At 38.5% G+C, this 19,373-nt stretch overlaps 1 protein-coding gene across 9 annotated transcripts in view; it reads left to right on the top strand.

Annotated features, from left to right (window-relative positions):
• The window catches only part of LOC131069374 (uncharacterized), a 163,825-nt gene that overhangs the window by 120,526 nt on the left and 23,926 nt on the right, over nt 1-19,373 (top strand). For all 9 annotated transcript variants that reach the window (XM_058004755.2, XM_058004753.2, XM_058004751.2 and 6 more), the window contains one exon: nt 1,849-1,931. In XM_058004755.2, coding sequence (XP_057860738.2) covers nt 1,849-1,931 — 83 coding nt within the window. The remainder of the gene's footprint in view (nt 1-1,848; nt 1,932-19,373) is intronic.

Below are 19,373 nucleotides of genomic sequence, written 5' to 3'. Positions count from 1 at the left end.
CTAGCGCTATGTGCGGATGAGCATGCTAGGCACTAGTGTCTAGACAAATCACGCTCAAAAATGGTTGGAGATAATAAAGCCATAAGCTTGACGCAAAAGTGACACAAAAAGGTGTCTGCTGAAAAAGGATCTTGAGCATCTTGAGAGGGAAAAAGGCTGATGCAAGGTTTGAAATGAGCCTACACAAATGCTAAAAGAATGGACACTAAAGTGGATACAAAACATAGATGATATTTCAAGGGTATGCAATTTATGACACTACATTACTATCATATGCTTCCATATTACGAGAATTTTCATTCCCACAATTTATGTCGTTTCTCAGATTTTCTTGGGATTGGGCATAGCCTAGTAGATATTCTTGATTATTTCAATTAAGAGAATACCTTTTCTGTTTCTTGGATTTTCATGGGTTTATAGGGATCATCAATGAAGGATTTGAGCATAGGCTAGTAATATACCATATTATGTCAATTAATGGTATGCCACATATCCCAGTTGTGGACGTTCATTATTTAGTTTTTTAGTTTGTTTTCCAAGATTACTCATGATACTGATATCTTCTGTTAAGAAATTTGTAGGCCTTGAATTATTTTAGTTTCTATAGATTATTGATCAATAGATGAGATACAACTCTATAATTCAATATTTGTTATTGATATCTTGTTTGTTGGAATGAATAGGTCTGATAAAATGGTTTCTAGAAACCTGCATGGTTTTTTAACAAATTAAAATCAATTATAAAGGCTTTTTGATGATGTGATGGGAAAGAGAAACCAATCGGCAGTTTAGTAAGCCTTAAGGCATTTTTGGTTAAAAAGTATTTCAAGTTCAGTTCTAAGAAATAGACTAAAACAGTTTGCTGTTATCAAAAGTTGACAAATTAGAAGCTTTGGTGTATCTGTGTGATTTCTAAGCATAATTTGAGTTCATGGTACACATGTAGTACTTGAAGGATGGAAGAGAAGCTACACTGGTTCAGTTTAGATTTCATCGTTTGTATGCAGGTTTAGCAACATCATCGTTTTATTGCATCTTCATTTCTTTTCAAAATAATTGTAGACAAACCATTTTTGGTAAATGGAACAGTGGAAAAGTAGAAACGTGGTCTAGAAGTAGAAATTTAGGTAACATGAATCATTGAAAAGGATGAGGGACATGAACATACGTTGTTACTGGACTATGGGTGAAACTGTGAGGTACCAAAACATGGTGAATGTAGAAATGAAAAAATCTCCCTACACCCACAAGAAGGAAGGAAAGGTCCTGATCATATATACGAAATGCTCATGTATGAGTAAGCAAGATTGCCAAGGGGTCACAGACAAGAATGATACTAAATGGTAGCAATCGATGAATTAGTACAATGATGGTCTGAATTGAATATCCGCTCTAGTGGCCTTTCATCCATGTCATGCTTTTTTGCAAGTAAGCATCCTTATCTAATATAGCTCCTAACATTATCAGCCAGGCATCTATAATTTCAAATTTATTTTTATAGTAACTCATATTCTTTTGGAGAAGTAAACATGGATGGAATATGGTAAGTATTTTGCTTATCAATACTTAAAAATGCTTATGCACACTCAAGTTACTATTTATCTTGTATAATTTAAAGGCCGGAATCATCTTGTCTATATGCTCTATTGACCTTTAACAAATGATTTTCTGTATATCATAAAATAGTAACATACCCATGAACTACAATTGCAAATAAATTGTTTGGGACACTCAGATGCTAACTGGGTTATTCTTACCTTTTTTTGAGTTAGATATGGGTTTTGTTTAGAAAAAAGTTTGTATTTGACTTTGAACTGCAATTTAATTATGTTTATCAATGTTTTGCAGGTTGAAATTGTTGAAAGTGCACTTTGCATATTGAATTGTACATTGCGCTATGAATGCAGTTTTAGGAGAGAAACTGCTGAAAGGTATATTTGAATTATTGGTTAGCGTCTTTCTACATAGTAATGCTAAAATGATAACTTTGGTAACAGTTGATTTCATGCAAGGGTTTCCCTGGGTGTTCCTGTTACCTACCCATTTTATGTATGTGGGGGTGCCCAAGAAATGTTGCTTAGGCCGTCCCTGATTTTTGTCAGATGCAGGAAACATCAGAGATAACTAGGTTCACAGTGTCATTTAAGAAGCGAATAAAAGCCAGAAAAAGAGGCATGGCCCCACATGGCCTCCCACACCCGTATTGAAACACTTAGCTCCTAGTCTTTAAAAGGCCATTCCTTTTTATTCATAAACCATCATTTTCATTTGAAAAATGCAGCAGTCCTGAAGAAGAGGGAAAGAAGAAGACGACATTTTTAATTTTTGTGTACTGCTATACATGAATCATTGAATATTGATGCATAAGTCTCAACTCAACTCATGAATTCATCGACTCTGTTTAAAGAACAAAGTTTTAAAACTGTAATGTTTTTTTGTTGATTTCTAAATGAGGAAGTTGCCCTCTCCTCTATCCAACAAAACTGAAATACATTCAATAAGGAAGAAAGCATGAAATTTGACTTTCCAAAAATTCTAAAAAATATTAAGAATTTTGTGATCATGGAGTTAACAAAAATACCTTATATTGCACTTTTCTTGTAGCCAAAAATGCTCCATTACCCTATTTGAGCAGAAAACTATATTGCACTTTGTTGTAGCCAAAAAAGTTCCACTACCCTCTTTAAGCAGAAAACTATTGCATTTTTTTGTAGCCAAAAATGCCCCAGTGGCCTCTTTGAGCAGAAACAAAAAAAAGCTATAAACTACAAAAAAATTAACCGTTTGCTAAAAGCAATTTGCTTTCCTTGCGGGAAAGGAGAGCCTCCATAATCTATTGGGATCCCTCCTCGATTTTGTTTAAAGCCTTGTAATGTCTCAAATTATTTATTTTTTTTCTTTTTGTTTTTTTGCTTTTAAAATTTACAAAACCTTAACACCTTTTGATCATCAAGATGCTAATGTGGTCAAGCTGAGAGCATATGTTGAAAGAATTAAAATGATATTGTAATAAATTGTTACTTGGTGGTAGTACGAGTATGCTTATTCTGGTGGCAAGCCTTCCAGAACAGATCACAAACTTAATAATATATCTGACAGTGAACTGCACAAATTAGCATCAAAATACTAGAAATAAAGTTAATTCACAAATGTCGTGGCTGCATAGTCATCCAAACTTACAATACTTAAAATCATCAACAATTCTAATATTTCTGGTGGTAAACCTCATAGTAACTTGCAATGAAAATGTTATTTTAATAAACTGAATTATTGATTGTCAATTGCAGAAATATCATGTCAAATTTTGAAACAAAAACCATTCTCAAGAATATGCAATTTTCCATAGATGGTATAACTGCCTTGAAAGATGCAAAACAAGCTGAGCAAATTTTAAATTAGCAGCTTGCAAATTTCCTTAGCCTTGTACTTTTCAAACATTGAAAATATTTTAATGCTACCTCACAAAGTGAAAATATATTAATGCTACCTTACAATTGTTAAAATCATCAACAATTCTAATATTTCTGGTGGTAAAGCTCATAGAAATTTACAATGAAAATGTTATTTAATAAACTGAATAATTGATTGTCAATTGCAGAAATATTATGTCAAAATTTGAAACAAAAACCATTCTCAAGAATATGCAACTTTCCATAGATGGTATAACTGCCTTGAAAGATGCAAAAACAAGCTGAGCAAATTTTAAATTAGCAGCTTCTTAAGCTGCAAATTTCCTGTAATATCCCTTGCTAAATCTGATCTCTAATTGCTGATTTGGACCTCAAAGAATATTGTCAAACAGTTGTCATGAAACCTCTATCTTGCTGTCTTTTGTTTTCAGATTGTTTTTGCTTGCTTGGAATGGTTTTCAAATGAAGTCTAAATGCTTGCAATTGATTACTAAAACATCTAGGCCAAGAGCTAAAATGCAAATGCAATCTTTTTTGTCTTTTTGTATGCATACATATGACTTCTACATGTAAAATGCGCACCTACAGCCAATGGACATTTTAACAAACACTTCTCATGCATCCTAGGATAACCAATATGCAGCAATTAAGCATTTTGACAATCAAATGGCATGCAACCTTGTACTATCTTCATTTTATGCCAAACCAAATACAAGTTGGAATGCACAACGCATATGATGATTTCAACTATCCAATATTCAATACCAAGACTCTTGGCTCACAATCTAAATGCCATCACAAGTCTAATAGATCGATATGATAATGCAAATAAACAATAAGGAACCTGTTGTGACCTTTTTCACACATTGCCCCATTGCAAATGGGGACCCTCTCTTTTCTTGCTTTCTAGGGTTTTGTTAGTGTCCTATGACCTTCCGCTACAGTTTCACCAAGCCTTGTCTAGTTTTGAGCATTTCAGGCCCTGATGATTGAAAGTTAGTTTTTGCAAATTATGTGATTCCGAAATAGGAACACCACCAAAGTGCTTAGAAAGGCCAAAGGACAAAGATCGCAATTGATTTGGACGAATTTGGACAACTTTCTATTTTTAGAAAGTTTGCTTTTTCGCTTTTTCCCATTTTTTAGGAAGTTTGGTTTTTGACATTTTCAGCCTGATCCCCAATGTGGCTATTTTTAGAAAGTTTTTCCTAGATTTTTGGCTTTTTGCTTTTTCGGGATGCGAACCTAGGGTTTACACATACACCACTGACCAACTTCGATTGGGACTCAAAAATTCCAAGTTTTGACCTAAAAAAGCTAAATCCCTAGATTTTAGGCTTTTTGCTTTTTCGGGATGCGAACCTAGGGTTTACACTTACACCACTAACTAGCTTTGACCGAGACTCAAAAATTCCAAGTTTTGACCTAAAAAGCTAAATCCCTAGATTTTAGGGATCATACTGCTTCAGATGATCCACCTAGGCATGGATTTCAAATTTCAAGTTAATCCGGTTAAATTTGATTAAGCTGTGAAATTTTCTAAAAATTATTCTAAGTTTGGCTAACGAAGGTTTTAAAGTATGGTTGTAGGTTCAAATGATGTCATGATGCGGGAGGCCATGAAGAGAAGACCCTCCTAAAGTTCACCATGTCTTGGAACTATCCTAAAGTCTGCCATGTCTTGTAACTCTCCAAAGTCCGCCATGGGGAGATGCCACCAAAGTCCGCCATGGGTAGATGCCACCAAAGTCCGCCATGAAGGAGGACCCTTCAAACTCCGCCCTAGGATAGAGGGTCACCAAGAAAGCCCTCCAAAGTCTGCCATGGGGAGATAGTCCAAAACTCCGCCTTGGTGGAGAAGTCACTAAAGTCCGCCAAGGGGCTAGTCTAAACTCCGCCTTGGTAGTCAAGTTTCAAACTCCGCTATGTGTGTGAGGTCAACAAGAGAGCCCTCCAAAGTCCGCCATGGGGAGATAGTCCAAAACTCTGCCTTGGTGGAGAAGTCACCAAAGTCCGCCCAAGGGGTGCAATCAAAGTCCGCCTTGTGAGTATAGCCTAAAGTCCGCCCAAGCATGTCAAGTGGTGGGAGCTTGGTACAAAGCCCGCCTTGGTGGAGGTATCAACAAACTCCGCCCTATGCCAAGGGGAGCCTTCAAGGAAGTCCACCATACAGATTAGGGAGCCCAAAGGAGACGCCATAGAAGTCCGCCCAAGATAGGAAGGCCCCCAAAACTCTGCCATAGCCATGTGGAAGACCTTCAAAAGTCCGCCCAAGCATGTCAAGAAGTTGGAGCCTTGCTTAAAGTCCGCCCAAGGTCTTCAAGTGGTGGGAGCCTTGCCTAAAGTCCGCCCTATGTTGGAGACCCATCAAAACTCCGCCCTAGGCCTTCAAATGTTGAAAGGTAAAGGAAAGTCCGCCAATGAGGAGAGGTCTAGAAGTCCGCCCATGAGGAGAGTCCTTAGAAGTCCGCCCAAGCTAGAGGGCTCACCAAGGTCTGCTCTAGGAGAAGGTAACTCCAAAGTCCCCCTAGGCCATGTGGAGGCCTTCTCAAACTCTGCCATACATTAAAAGGTAAAAGAAAGTCCGCCAAAATTTGAAAATAATGAAGGTAAGCTTCCAAAAGTCCACTTACACATGAAAAGTCAAACGAAATCAACATGATGTCACAAAACTCCTCCAAGATTTTGAACTCAAAGACCAAAATAGAAAGTTTTTTTTGGAAGAAAATATTTAAGGATTATTGAATATTTTCAAACTTATATAAAAAATGGAAAGCTTTTTTGGAAAAGAATATTGGAAGATTATTAGATATTTTCAAACTTAAATCAAAATGGAAAGCTTTTTTGAAAGAGAAAAAACTTGGAAACATGAAGTTAAAATTAGGAAGTATGAGTTGGAAGATTTCAAGGGTTTCTACTTGAGGATTTAACCTTGTCTACAAATACTTCATTATCATCTTCATTATTACACCAAGAAGTTCGAAGTTACTAAGGAGAGCTTAGTGAAGTATTTCAGTTTGAAGATCATCTAGAGAAAATTTTTGATATCGCTGGAAGTTGGATAACTTTTTGACAAAAGTTTCACGGATTTTTGGAGAAAGGCAACTAGTACGAGGAAGGATTATCTAAACTTCTTTGAATTTTCTGAGTGTTCTGGAGAAAATTCTAGCCTTACTTCTATCCAATTCGAAGGTCTTGGACGTTATGAAATTTCAAGTGGATAAAGATGTTCCCTCGGAGTCTAGGATGACTTCAAAATGGAAGAACGTCAGCGACACAATTTGAGGGAGTTTAAGAAGCGAATGTTTGGTCTGGACAACCTTGTGCCTGCCACCATTGCGCGAAAGATGATGAAGAGTGGCATCGTGCATGTTGCTGTCTTCCTCCCACCATGCAGTGCAATGAACTAGTAGTTGAATGTGCCAAACACTACAACCCCATTAGTAAGGACATTGTTGCACCCGATGGAAGAGTGCTGACGAATATCAATGATGAGGCCATCAGAGAGGCCTTCAGGATCCCAGAGTATCACAACACAGTGTATATGACAAAGGACGAAGCTGACAGTCTGTATCAGGACCATCTGGAGGAATATGATGCCATAGTCAACCATTCCTGGCTAGACAAGCCGAGGAAGGGCGCCTCCAAACTTCAGAGGAAGAGCCTAGTGCGAGCATACTTCAAGGAAGACATCGGAGACATGATCGTCCTGCTCAATAGAATAATGGGAAATCCTCAGGGAGCTCCATTCGAACCTTGGATGTAATATTTCATCAATGAAATAATCAATGGAGTAAAAATGATAGACTGGGCCAAGATGATCAACGACAACCTAGACAGCCAACTGAGGAACCTGGAGACGAATAGGACTTTCTTCATGAGTTCTTACCTGTTTTATTCCTTGGCCAGGACCTACAGGTACAGAGGTCTCACTTGTAGAAGAGAAGTTGGGAACAAGGAGAACCAGTTTCCAATGTATGATTGCTATCCCCAACTCCACATGGAAGAGAAATTCCATTTTAAAAGAGTGAATGATACTTTCCTTATGCACATTACTGGACACTTCAAGGTGGGTTGCACCAGAGACTCTCTCAAGAGTCTATGGACTTCATCGGTCGGTTCGGGTATTGGTACATCCAATATCCAAAGTTCACTTACCTCAGAATTCAGGGATTCTCCGGGCCTCCATACAAGCTTCCAGCTTACCCTACCAACCGAGTGGTGTTGCTCGAGGTTGTGAGACAATTGGAGGAGTATATAGTGATTCAAAGGGATAAGCAAAAGAAGGCAGGAACGTCCTCACTTACAATTGGCAATGGGCTGGAAACATGTCCGTCATCACAAGCTGCTGTGACCGCTGACAAGGAGCTAGCCTGGTATCCCTTCTATCAAATCAAAGCAAGGAGGAATTTCAATCCATTCCATAGGATAAAGAAGGTCGAAGGAACAACGTTTGAGCACAGATTGGATCTAGAAGACTACTGGGCTAATGCAGCCGATAGCTTCGAGATCAGGAAGAGATTATGGTCAAGAATCCCTTTGAGCATGGTGAGAGCAACAAAAGTATTCAGAGTTGTCGATCAGGTAGAAGAAAACCTAGAACTTCAGCAGTCGGGCTTTGAAAAGATGAAGAATGAACCACTAGTTTTAATAGATTGGACAAAGGGAGAGAAGTCAGATCTAGCAGACCTCATGAGATCGGTGGTTGAGTATTCGAGGTGGTGGATGTCTGAAAAGACAAGGTAGTTCAAGGCCAAAGGTGTGACCCTGACCTATGAATTGATGGGAGTAGATGATACTCTGTCCATCAATCCTTGTAGCTCTGCTGGTGATGCCCGAAGTCCAGAAAGTGTTGGGTCTCAAAAGAGGAAGGAGTTGGTTGGAAGCTCCACAAAGGTCACAGGGAAAAGGGTTGTAGGTGAAAGAGAGACTCCAGCGAAGGCCACTCCATCCTAAGTGCTGCTTCCATTGTGCCCAATCAAAATGCAATTGGGGAGCAAGAGATGAACATCTGCGTGATTATTGAGGAAGTAAGAGTACCTTCTCAACCAGTTAGGGAAGTAGTGGAAGAAGTCGCCCAAAGTCCAGACAGAGAGCAAGTTGAAGCACCTACAGTCTTCTTGGATGGCATACCAACAAACCCAGGAGAGGCAGATGATGAGTTTGACCGGAACACTGTAGAGCAATCAACCATTCCGGATTGGCTGAGAGAAAGAATAAAGGCCAAGGTTCCCAAGGAGGCCCGCTTCAAAGAGGTCACTGCAGCATTTCCTGGAGAAGGTGAATGCGCCCACTATAACTAAACCACCCAAGCCCGCTAGGAAGTTTTCCCTAATTCAGAGAGACAGTGTAGGATTCAGGACAGTCCAGCTAGCGGTGCCCAAAGAAGGGAAGACTAGAGACAATGTCACCGCGGATGATTACAAGGTTACCACCATAGAGCTGGGTAAGCCCACCCAGGATCAAGAGGTCCAATATTTTGATGACTCCTGCAACGTTCTAAAGGCGAGTCTAGCTTATGAAAAAGAAAAGTGGAAGAAGGTTGAAGAAGAGAACCAACAGTGGGGAAAGTACGTTCTCCATCTTACTAGCCCACTCAATCGTGAGGTCCCGGTTACTCCGCCACAGCCTCTTCAGCAGGGAGCAATGAAGGACTATGTTGATATGAAGGGCTTGTACACTCAAGCAAAGGAGTGGATTGCAGATGCTTCGGTGCGTGCTGACACACTGATAGAGAATTTAGTATCTGCACATGAGTCAGCTTCTTTACTGATCGATCGTATCCAGGATCTAGCCACCAATTGGGAAGAGGTGGATGAAATTCAGAATGAAATACTCCCACATCTGAAGGTTATTCGAGGCATGTCGAAGAGAAGCTTAGTGGATGCAGGTATCATACAGACAGGAGACAGGTACGACTTCAACACATGGTATTATGCCTTGGTCACTCGGATTGAAGTTTTTAAGAAATCCGAGACCAAGTGCTTTGAGACAGAGGAAAGTGTTAGAGAGATCCTGTGCAAGGTATTCCGTGTGGCGTTAGAGATCTGGAAGAAGGAAAGCCTAAGGGAGAAACATTTACAAGCGGAGAACCTGAGAGCCAGGATTCAGGCAAGCTTCTTCAAGGATTCAGGGATGATTGACAAAGGCGATCTTTCAAAGATTGCAAACTTCCTCTCCATCGATGAGAACTTCCTTACCCAAGCAGTTGAGTGGGAAGGCATTCTTGCCACATGTATCGATGATGTGGACATCATCGACTTCCAGATTGGCGGTTTGCCAAGTGTCACCATGGAGGAGGTCAAGCTCATTGTGTCCAGATACGTTGAATCTCTGAAAGAAGAAAGTGGACACTCACCTCAGTGAAATTAGTAGCTACGCCACGTGTCACTCTCCTATTCATTTAAGCTGATAGTATTTTGGGAAACCCTAATTAGGGTTTAGGACTTTCAATCTTGGCCCTTGATCGCTGTTTGATCTCGGCCATTCATTTATTTTGAAAAACTATATAAGGTTGCCTCCTCTCATTTGGAGAGTGTGAGGTTTTTGATGTATTGTTGCTTAAGGTCATTTCCAGATAATATATTGCATGTGCGCTGCTTTGTAATCCCTATTGTTTGAATGATTTGCATGGTTTCAATTTCCTCAACACTTAGTAAGAATTAATTTAGATTTGCTTTTATTGTTGTTAATTTGAATGAAGGATTTGATAAGTGTCAATTGATGGTGTATCTCCGCTCATACTTTTGGTAAATGGATGATTTCCATCTTACTGTGCAAAGTTAGTCTGAGCCTGTCCTCTGTGCATCCCAACATCTCGATCATAAGCACAACCCATCAAAGATCGCACCGACTTTGTGTAGTTGTCCCTAGTGTGGCGAAGCAAGGTTTGGTTTCTCGAGAGCACCTAGTTGGTACCGTCTCCAGAATTCGTAGGATTAGATTAGCCTTCTCAAACCCTATCCCTTTTTCCTTTCTTTTGAAAGTTTAAATCCCAGAAAATCCCCCCAAAAAAGAAGAGCCTGAAATTGCTATATCCATCTAAGTCCAGCAGTTCAAGACAGTTGTTCAACGTAAGTCCCCCTTGAGATTTTCAGCATACACTACCCAAGAAGCTATTCCACTAAAGTCGCTTGTTCACACATAGACCTTGGAATCAGTATTGATTTTTCAGGAGAGGATAGAATGCCTTCGGGTATCCTATTCTAATGTTTGGTAGATGATAAAACAGACACCAACAGAACCTAATGTACAAATCGATATGCTCTGTAACAATGCTGCAGCCCTTGATGCTGATGGAACTTCACAATGTTTGATGAAATTGTGCCCTCTATGTATGCCGCCCTTGCTGTAGTATACCAGTCCTCAAAATTAATTGATTGCAACCTTCAAACCTCTCCAATTTATTCCAAAAAGACCTCCAATATTCATAAATTTGACTACTGGTTACAACCAACTCAAAAGCAACCCTCGGAAGATATTTCAACCTCAGGTAGCTGTCACAATGAAGTAGCTACGCACTCCAATGCCAAAAAGCTCTGAAAACTTGCAGAAACCCTTGGTCTCTCCAAATCCCAATGCTCTCCAATATCCAGTTGAAAGAAATAACAATCACATAATGAATTTGATTTAGCTTGAAGACTCTTATATTCTCCACATGTTCGATTTCCAATAAAGCAATTTAAATAACATTTAAAATGTTATTTTCATTTAGACTTGGGAAATCTTTTAATTTTTCATTAATAATGGACCGCATAATTAATTGTATTAATGGCCCCCTTTCAATGATGACTTGACCCACAATTATTAAGCTAAGTTATAACTTAATAATATAACCTTTTAATAAATAATTATTATTTAGGCCAATTAAACATTAATATCTCCCGAAATCCTTATTATTTTGCTATACCGTCTGAAATGGGAGCCCACCTTGCTATTCCACATGTGACCATATGTTCCTGCTAAAAATAGAAAGGGTCCATCTCGATCAACCCAATACTTATATAGCAAAAGAAGTCCAAATGATGCCAAACGAAAGCCAAACCGAAGCATACTGAATCCAAAATGAAAATGCCAATTGAAGAAGACCCTCTGTCCACACTCATTAGCCTACGAGGGTCAGAATGATAAGCTAATCATCCAAAAATCCATGTCTGCTAAAAAGGGGACATTACATTTCCTTAGCCTTGTACGGTCGCACTTTTCAAACATTGAAAATATATCAAGCTGTTAAGTAATTTCAAAATTTTGTGATCAAAATAGAAGAGATGGAGATATGATGTGAAAGTTTTATTTTATCTGCTATAGCGTGTTTTGAAGATGCACAACACTTATTAATTTCGGTGTGTCCATCCTCCTCAATGTAAGCATTCTATATAAGTGGATGAGGGGTTATGTAGTGAAGAGATATGTCTTCCCACGTGGGAAGACACATCTCTTCCCTATGTACCTCTCACCACAGTATATAAACTAGTCACCCTTTACTTACCCGATCGGAAGGAGTGTGACTTGTTTGAGAATTGCTTTACCACCCGATACCATGAACAGTGTAAAAATTTATATATATATATATATATATCGGAAGCATGAAATAGTACGACCGACGTTACAAAATTTAACACTCCCTCTTAACTAGGGAGGACACATTTCATGTTAGAGAAAACATCACAATTCATCCATTGATTGTGAAGAGAGGAGATATCACACCATAATGATAGTCAAAGATATGGTTCAACAATGAATATCAAGTCTCATGATACTCACCATAACTCATAGTTATCAAGTAAGGTATGTGCATTGGCATCAAGTCACATGATGCCTACCATATTGATAATGATTTCATGGCATGTCCACGAATATTATGTTCATAATATTCACCATGAAGATCTCTCTCATAATTATGGTTTATTTAATGATATCAACCAACAGATATCTACCATAATGTCTCAGAGATATATATACTATCATGACATGTCCACAGATATCAAGTCACATGATATCCATCAGGATAGTGAAATTGATAATTGTAAAATCGTCACCTTACAATATCAATTTGAAACAAGTGTTCATTATTGAAAAGTCGTCACCCTTCAATAATGTTCATAGAAGGCCCATGCAGTCATGGAGTCACACACATGACAAATAAAAGAGTTTACACACTAAACATCTTTAAATATATTAGTATATCAGAATAAATGAGACTCTATCTCAAAATTAAATAACATTTTCAACCATACCAAGTTTATCTCTAAAGTGTTCAATCTTGATCTTGGAGAGAGGCTTGGTAAGAATGTCTGTAATCTGATCACTTGTACCAATATAATTCAGTCGGATCACATTCCTTTCCACCATATCTCGAATATAGTGATAAGGAATCTCAATGTGTTTAGACCTGTCATGAAATACTGGATTCATTGAAAGCTTGATACAACTCTGATTGTCACAATAGATGACAATAAGATTTAAGGGCTGACCAAACATTCCTACAAGCAGTTTCCGAAGCCATACTGCTTCTCTTGCTCCCATGGAGGCTGCAATGTATTAAGCTTCTGTAGAACTCTGAGCAATTGAATACTGTTTTCTACATATCCATGAGATCATTCCTGATCCTAAACTGAAGCAACATCCTGATGTGCTTTTCCTGTCAACTACGCTTCCAGCCCAATCAGAATCAGTGAATCCATTTAGGTCAAGGTCTACATGTTTATACTTCAGACCAAAACCAATAGTTCCTCGAAGATATCTCAAAATATGTTTTGTAGCAACAAGATGTATTTCCCTAGGCTCACACATGAACTGACTTAGTGCATTAACAACATAACATATATCAGGTTTTGTGTTTACCAAATACATTAGAGATCCAATAATCTGTCTGTAGAGGGTAGGATTTGCAAACTCTGATTCTGCAGCTGCTTCCTTTAGTTTGTGCAGATTTGTCTCCATAGGTGTGGTCATGGATCTACAATCCATAATTCCAAATCTCTTGAGTATATCAATGGTGTATTTTCCTTGATTAAGGATTATACCATCTGCCTGCTGCCAAACTTCCAATCCAAGGAAGTAGTGAAGAATTCCTAAATCTTTCATATCAAACTCAGAGGTTAATTCTTTTTTACATTGAGAAATACAATTATCCTCTCCTATGATTAGTAGATCATCAACATAAAGAATAAGAATTAATAATTCACCATTGTTTACCTTGTAGTAGAGATTTGGATCTGCTTCATTTTTGGAAAACCCTAATTCCAAGAGATAGTGATCAATTCTTTCATACCATGCTCTGGGGGCTTGTTTCAGTCCAGATAGAGCTTTCTTTAATTTGCAGACATGTGATTCAGCCTTATGAATCACAAAACCTTCAGGTTGCTCCAAATAAACTTCTTCTTCAATCTTACCATTCAGAAAAGCAGTCTTAACATCCATTTGATGGACTTTCCATCCTTTAGATGCTGCAATAGACAAAACTGCTCAGACAGAAATGTATCTGGCAACAGGAGCAAATGTCTCTTCATAGTCAATACCTTCTTTCTGTGAGAAACCTCTAGCAACAAACCTTGCTTTATGCTTCTCAATGCTGCCATCTGCTGCATGTTTGATTTTGAAGAGCCATTTAGAAGATACCACAGATTTGCCTTTGGGCCTAGGCACAATATCCCAGACATCATTTTTCAAAATTGACTGATACTCTTCTGACATAGCATCTTTCCAAACTTGATGCTTGAGCGCATCTCCAACACAGGAAGGTTCTGCATCAATGGTCTCACTCATCAAGGCAGTATAACTGGAAAATAGGTTAGGTCTCTTACTTTCTCTGAAGGTCCCCTTTGGAGCAGCATAATTATCAGCTTCTTGAAGCATCTTTTTAGCCGAAAGTGGTCTCTTCCTAGTTTCGGGATAATTTTCTTCTAAAGGTAAGCCTTGAACTTCATGCTCAGCATCTTCAGGGGTCTCCCTCTGAATCTCAGGGGTGGAATCCTCATCCAAGCTTGTAGGAGGATCTTGGTGTTCTAATTCATTAGAGCTTTTGGACCTCCTGAATGCTATGTCTTCCTCAAAGATGACATCTCTGCTTAGTTCAATTTGTCTTTGACCAGGTATGTATATTTTGTAGGCTTTAGAGGTTTCACTGTAACCAACAAATACTCCTTTCTTTCTAGAAGGTTCTAACTTTGACCTCTTTTCTTTGGGGACATGAATATAGACTGGACACCCAAAGATCCGGAAATGACTTATGTCAGGTTTGTTGCCAGTAAAGGCTTCTTCAGGGGTTTTATTGTCAAGAAGAGAATGAGGACATCTATTTTGAATGTACACAGTTGTCCTAGATGCTTCAGCCCAAAATGAGGTTTCTATATTTTGGTCAAACAACATAGCCCTAGCGGCTTCTACTATAGTCCTATTCTTTCTTTCAGCTACCCCATTTTTATTGTGGGTTATAAGGTACAGTTAACTCCCTCTTAATCCTAACATTTATACAATAATCTTTAAATATATCAGAAGTGTATTCCCCTCATTGTCTGTTCTTAAGGTTATGATTTTCTTACTTGTCATATTTTCTGCAAGAGCTTTGAATTCTTTAAATTTAGAATGGATTTCTTTAGACTCTTTGTACCTCAGAAAATATATCCAGGTCTTCCTAGAATAATCATCTACAAATATTACATAATATAAAAATCCCCCTAATGAGGGTACAGACATGGGTCAACATAAATCAGAATGAACTAATTCTAATACATTTTTGGATTTACTGTTGCTAGAATTAAAAGACCCTTTAGTATTCTTTCCCAAGGCACACCCTTTGAAAGCTCCTTCAGATTTTTGACTTAGGTTGGGTAAGCCGATCACCATCTTCTCTATCTTAGGTAGGGCATGGAAATGAAGGTGCCCTAATCTTCTGTGCCAAAGTTCATTCGAATCTGGAGTCTCATGAATCAAGGCTAGCGGTGGAGTGGTGCAAAGTCTGTAGAGGCTCCCTTGTCTTACTCCAATGGTGTGGGCTTTCTTGATGGTGGAGTTCTTTGGCCAAGCAAGTACCTTTCCTTCCGTAAAGGTTAATTTTTAACCCTTATCTTCAAGTGCCGAAATTGAGACAAGGTTTCTCTTTATACCAGGTACAAATAGAACTCCAGTCAGCTGTAGGGATATGCCTGACTTTAGGTTGATATTGCAGGTTCCTATTCCCATAATTGGATAATTTGAGTCATCACCAATTGTCACTTCTTCATTTGAACTTTCCACAAGTGTATCTAGGTGCTCACGAAATCTAGTGATGTGTCGAGATGCTCCGTTGTCAATCACCCATGTGTTGAAACTGGAGGTGACTTGACTAGAGAGGGCCGAGTAGAAGACTAGCTTCTCGGAATTACTCCCTTTCTTAATTTCTGCCATTGAAGCTTGTTGTTTGATCTTGTCTGGACACTTCATTGCATAGTGCCCATATTGGTCACATCTGAAACATTTTACTTCAGAAATGTCTCTCTTCTTCTTTGAAGACCTCTTCCCATTTGAGTTGTTGTCCCTCTTTCTCTTAAAGTTCTTCTTTCCTTTCTTGTGGGAATTAGAGTTTAGAACTTGAATGTCTTCATTACCATTGTTTTGTTTTATTCCTCTTGTGACAAGCCGAGATTCCTCTTGAATGCAATCGGTTTTCAATCTATCAAACTTGGGAAATTTAGAACAAGCACTGATTCCTTGAATGAACGATTCCCATGAGGTAGGAAGTCCATTTAGGGCCATCATAGCAAGTTCTTTGTTGTCTACTAGATGTCCAATAGTGGATAGTTGATCCGTAAGCTCAGTGATCCTCAAGAAATAGGATGTAACTGTTTCTCCTTTATTCATCTTTATATGGTGTAGTTGATTCTTTAGAGCCCTGCTAGTGTTGTTGATTTCATAAATGTCAGCTAGTGCTTTGAACATCTGAAAGGCCGTCTCATATTTAGCAATAACTGGTACAATGTGGTCTCTTATTGAATCCACAATTATCTTAAGGGCCTTCTCACTGTCCTTGCTCCACTGAATTTTCTCTGTATCATCAGGGGCTTCAGGAATTTCACTTTTGACATGGGAGTCAATTTTATTTTCTTTCAAAACAAGCATGATTCTGAATTTCCAAGATACAAAATTTGATGCTCCCTCTAATCTATCTTCAAACCTAACTCTGGTTGCCATTAGGATTATGGGAATGTGATCTTAGTAAGAGCCTGGTGAAAGTTTATGAGATCGTTACAGAATTTTAATATGATCTTCCTTAACTTGGCTCTGATACCATGTTAAGTTCTTTCAAAATTTTGGGATCAAAATAGAAGAGATGGAGATATGATGTGAAAGTTGTATTTTATTTGCTATAGTGTGTTTTGAAGATGCACAACACTTATTAATTTCGGTGTTGCCATCCTCCTCAATGTAAGCATGCTATATAAGTGGATGAGGGGTTACGTAGTGAAGAGACATGTCTTCCCACGTGGGAAGACACATCTCTTCCCTATGTACCTCTGACCACAGTATATAAACTAGTCACCATTTACTTACCCGATCGGAAGGAGTGCGATTTGTTTGAGAATCGCTTTACCACCTGATACCATGAACGGTGTAAAAATTTATATATATATATAGATATCAGAAGCATGAAATAGTACGACCGACGTTACAAAATTTAACAAAAGCAACCTCACAAAGTGAATCACACCAATCTTGATTGGTATGACAGCCTATTTCTTTTCATATAAGTCCGGCTAGGAATGAATCCTTTTTTTGAAGATATTAAATTGTAATAGATAAGGAGGTACAGCATTATGTTGCGAAAGCTTGAAATTTAATTAGAAATAAAAAAGGAGCAATATAAAATGGTAGATGTGACTCCACATTGCTGGAAAAAGGATTGATTTAGTTAACCAATTATATAATAAGGATATTTATCACAGAATATCAATAGAAACTGTACTCGAACCATCACAAATGTAATAACAAGTACGAAAATTCATAAACAGATTGACAATTGCAAACTCTAAATTGAAACTAGAGAACAATTGCAAATCATCAACTCGTTGATAATTCTGGGATTAAATGATTGATATGAATAAGCAGGTTTTTGTCCTTGAACCCATTTGCCAAAACTGTTTTTGTCCTTAGGTAGAAAGATGAACATATGTGTAACGTCCCATTCCTAGCTCTAATCAGTTTTGTGACAGTTAGCCTATTTCTGAGTTCTCGTACACTAATTGGTATTGGCAAGGGGACTCCAAAGATCTTGGAGAGCACAAGTTCAATTTTTCTTGGTATTTATTAGTGGCATTGAACTCAATTGGTGATAAGATGTTAGCATTTTTTGTCATCGATGTCAAGTTGCAGTAGTTTAATAAAATCTGAAGATTGAAATGATCAAGATGTAATGGACACCCTAGAATGCCCAAAAACTAAACCAACTGCTGATAGGAATTTAGTCAAACAGTTTGCATCCAACTCCTTATTTCTTCGTTTAATGTTTAAATCCCTTTATGGCTTCGGAACTGAAATGTTTGTTTGTTTTTAAGTCTTTGCATAGATTTGAAATCACATAACATGAACTAGAAGGAAATTACAATAATATGCAACATGAAGATTGAACTACTGCTGATATGATATTATTTCCAGAATTAATAAAATCAAATACATAGCAGATTTTTTCAACTCACTAAATACTCCAGCATTTTTGACATAATGTTCCAACAATGACTTCCCATCTTGCTGCTACAGTAACATGAATAGTGTCGTGCTACAGTAACGTGAATAGTGCTGCTACAGTATTAATTAGTCTTCAATCAGTCCAATATCTTCATAAAATCATCCCTTCAGAATGGCATAAGCATTGGACAAGAAGTGAAGAAGGTATGAGCAAAAACACCAAATCTGCCTATAGTTGGAGATGCACCCAATCTGCCCGCTAATGAAGTTGATAGCAATGGATTCCAAAGGCCAAACCCCAAAGGAATGACGTCTAGAATGTCACAAGAGAGGATAGATGTCCCCTAATGCCAAGAACGGATCTATAACTCACACATCAATTTCTTCTCATATTCAACATGCCGAGTGAAGCCACAAAAACTTCCTTTTATTCTTTCTCCAAGGGTCGACCCAACTCACTTGAGCAATGTGGGATTAAAGATGTGCAATATAAAACATATTAAAATATTCACTTATGTCTCCCTTGGGTGCCCCTTTGATTTGCACACATCCCCAAAGTAACACTTTAATATTTTACAATTAAATTAAATGTTACTTTAATAACACTTGAGGCATTAAAGTATATTAGCAATCAGACTCCGAATAGCGCGAGTGATAGCTCGTCGGAAAGCTGCCGAGGAGTATTGAATCCAATCACCAAAGCTAGCCTCCGTTGTGTCCTACTGACTTACTAAAAATAGTAAGTATGCCTGAAACTAAGTAAATCAACTCCGTTTTAGCCCAAACTGGAAATGACTAGGCCAAAACACTCCAGGATCCCCTTAAACCCTTCGTTAGCCCTCAGGACCATGTAGAGCTAGGCTAACGCACATACACTTGGTCAATTGCTAAAGTGGGGCATTACAGTCCGCCCCCCTTGAAATTGCTTGTCCTCAAGCAATCTCAGTCCAACCTGCTGTATCACCTGCTCATTCTCCCATGTAGCATCTTCCTCCAACAGGGCTCTCCATTTGACCAAATACTCCTTCACTATCCTGTTTCTGAGTTTCCTCTCTCTGGTGTCCAGAATAGCCTTAGGTACTAACACGAGCTTCCCCTCCTCATCCAAAGGGGGTAAGTCTGCAAAAGGTACTACACTCTAACCAATGGCTTTCTTAAGCCTAGACACATGAAATACATTGTGTACCCGACTGCCCTCTGGAAGCTCAAGCTCATAGGTGACTTCGCCCACCCTGCCAATCACCCTGTAGGGACCATAAAATCTAGGCTTCAGCTTCTTTGCTCCGCTCCTCTTGAGCGATG

Source organism: Cryptomeria japonica, chromosome 10 (assembly GCF_030272615.1).
Source record: "Cryptomeria japonica chromosome 10, Sugi_1.0, whole genome shotgun sequence".
In the NCBI taxonomy this organism is placed as follows: Eukaryota; Viridiplantae; Streptophyta; class Pinopsida; order Cupressales; family Cupressaceae; genus Cryptomeria; species Cryptomeria japonica.
The sequence above is the reverse complement of the archived record's forward strand: the minus strand, read 5'-3'. Positions and strand labels throughout refer to the sequence as shown.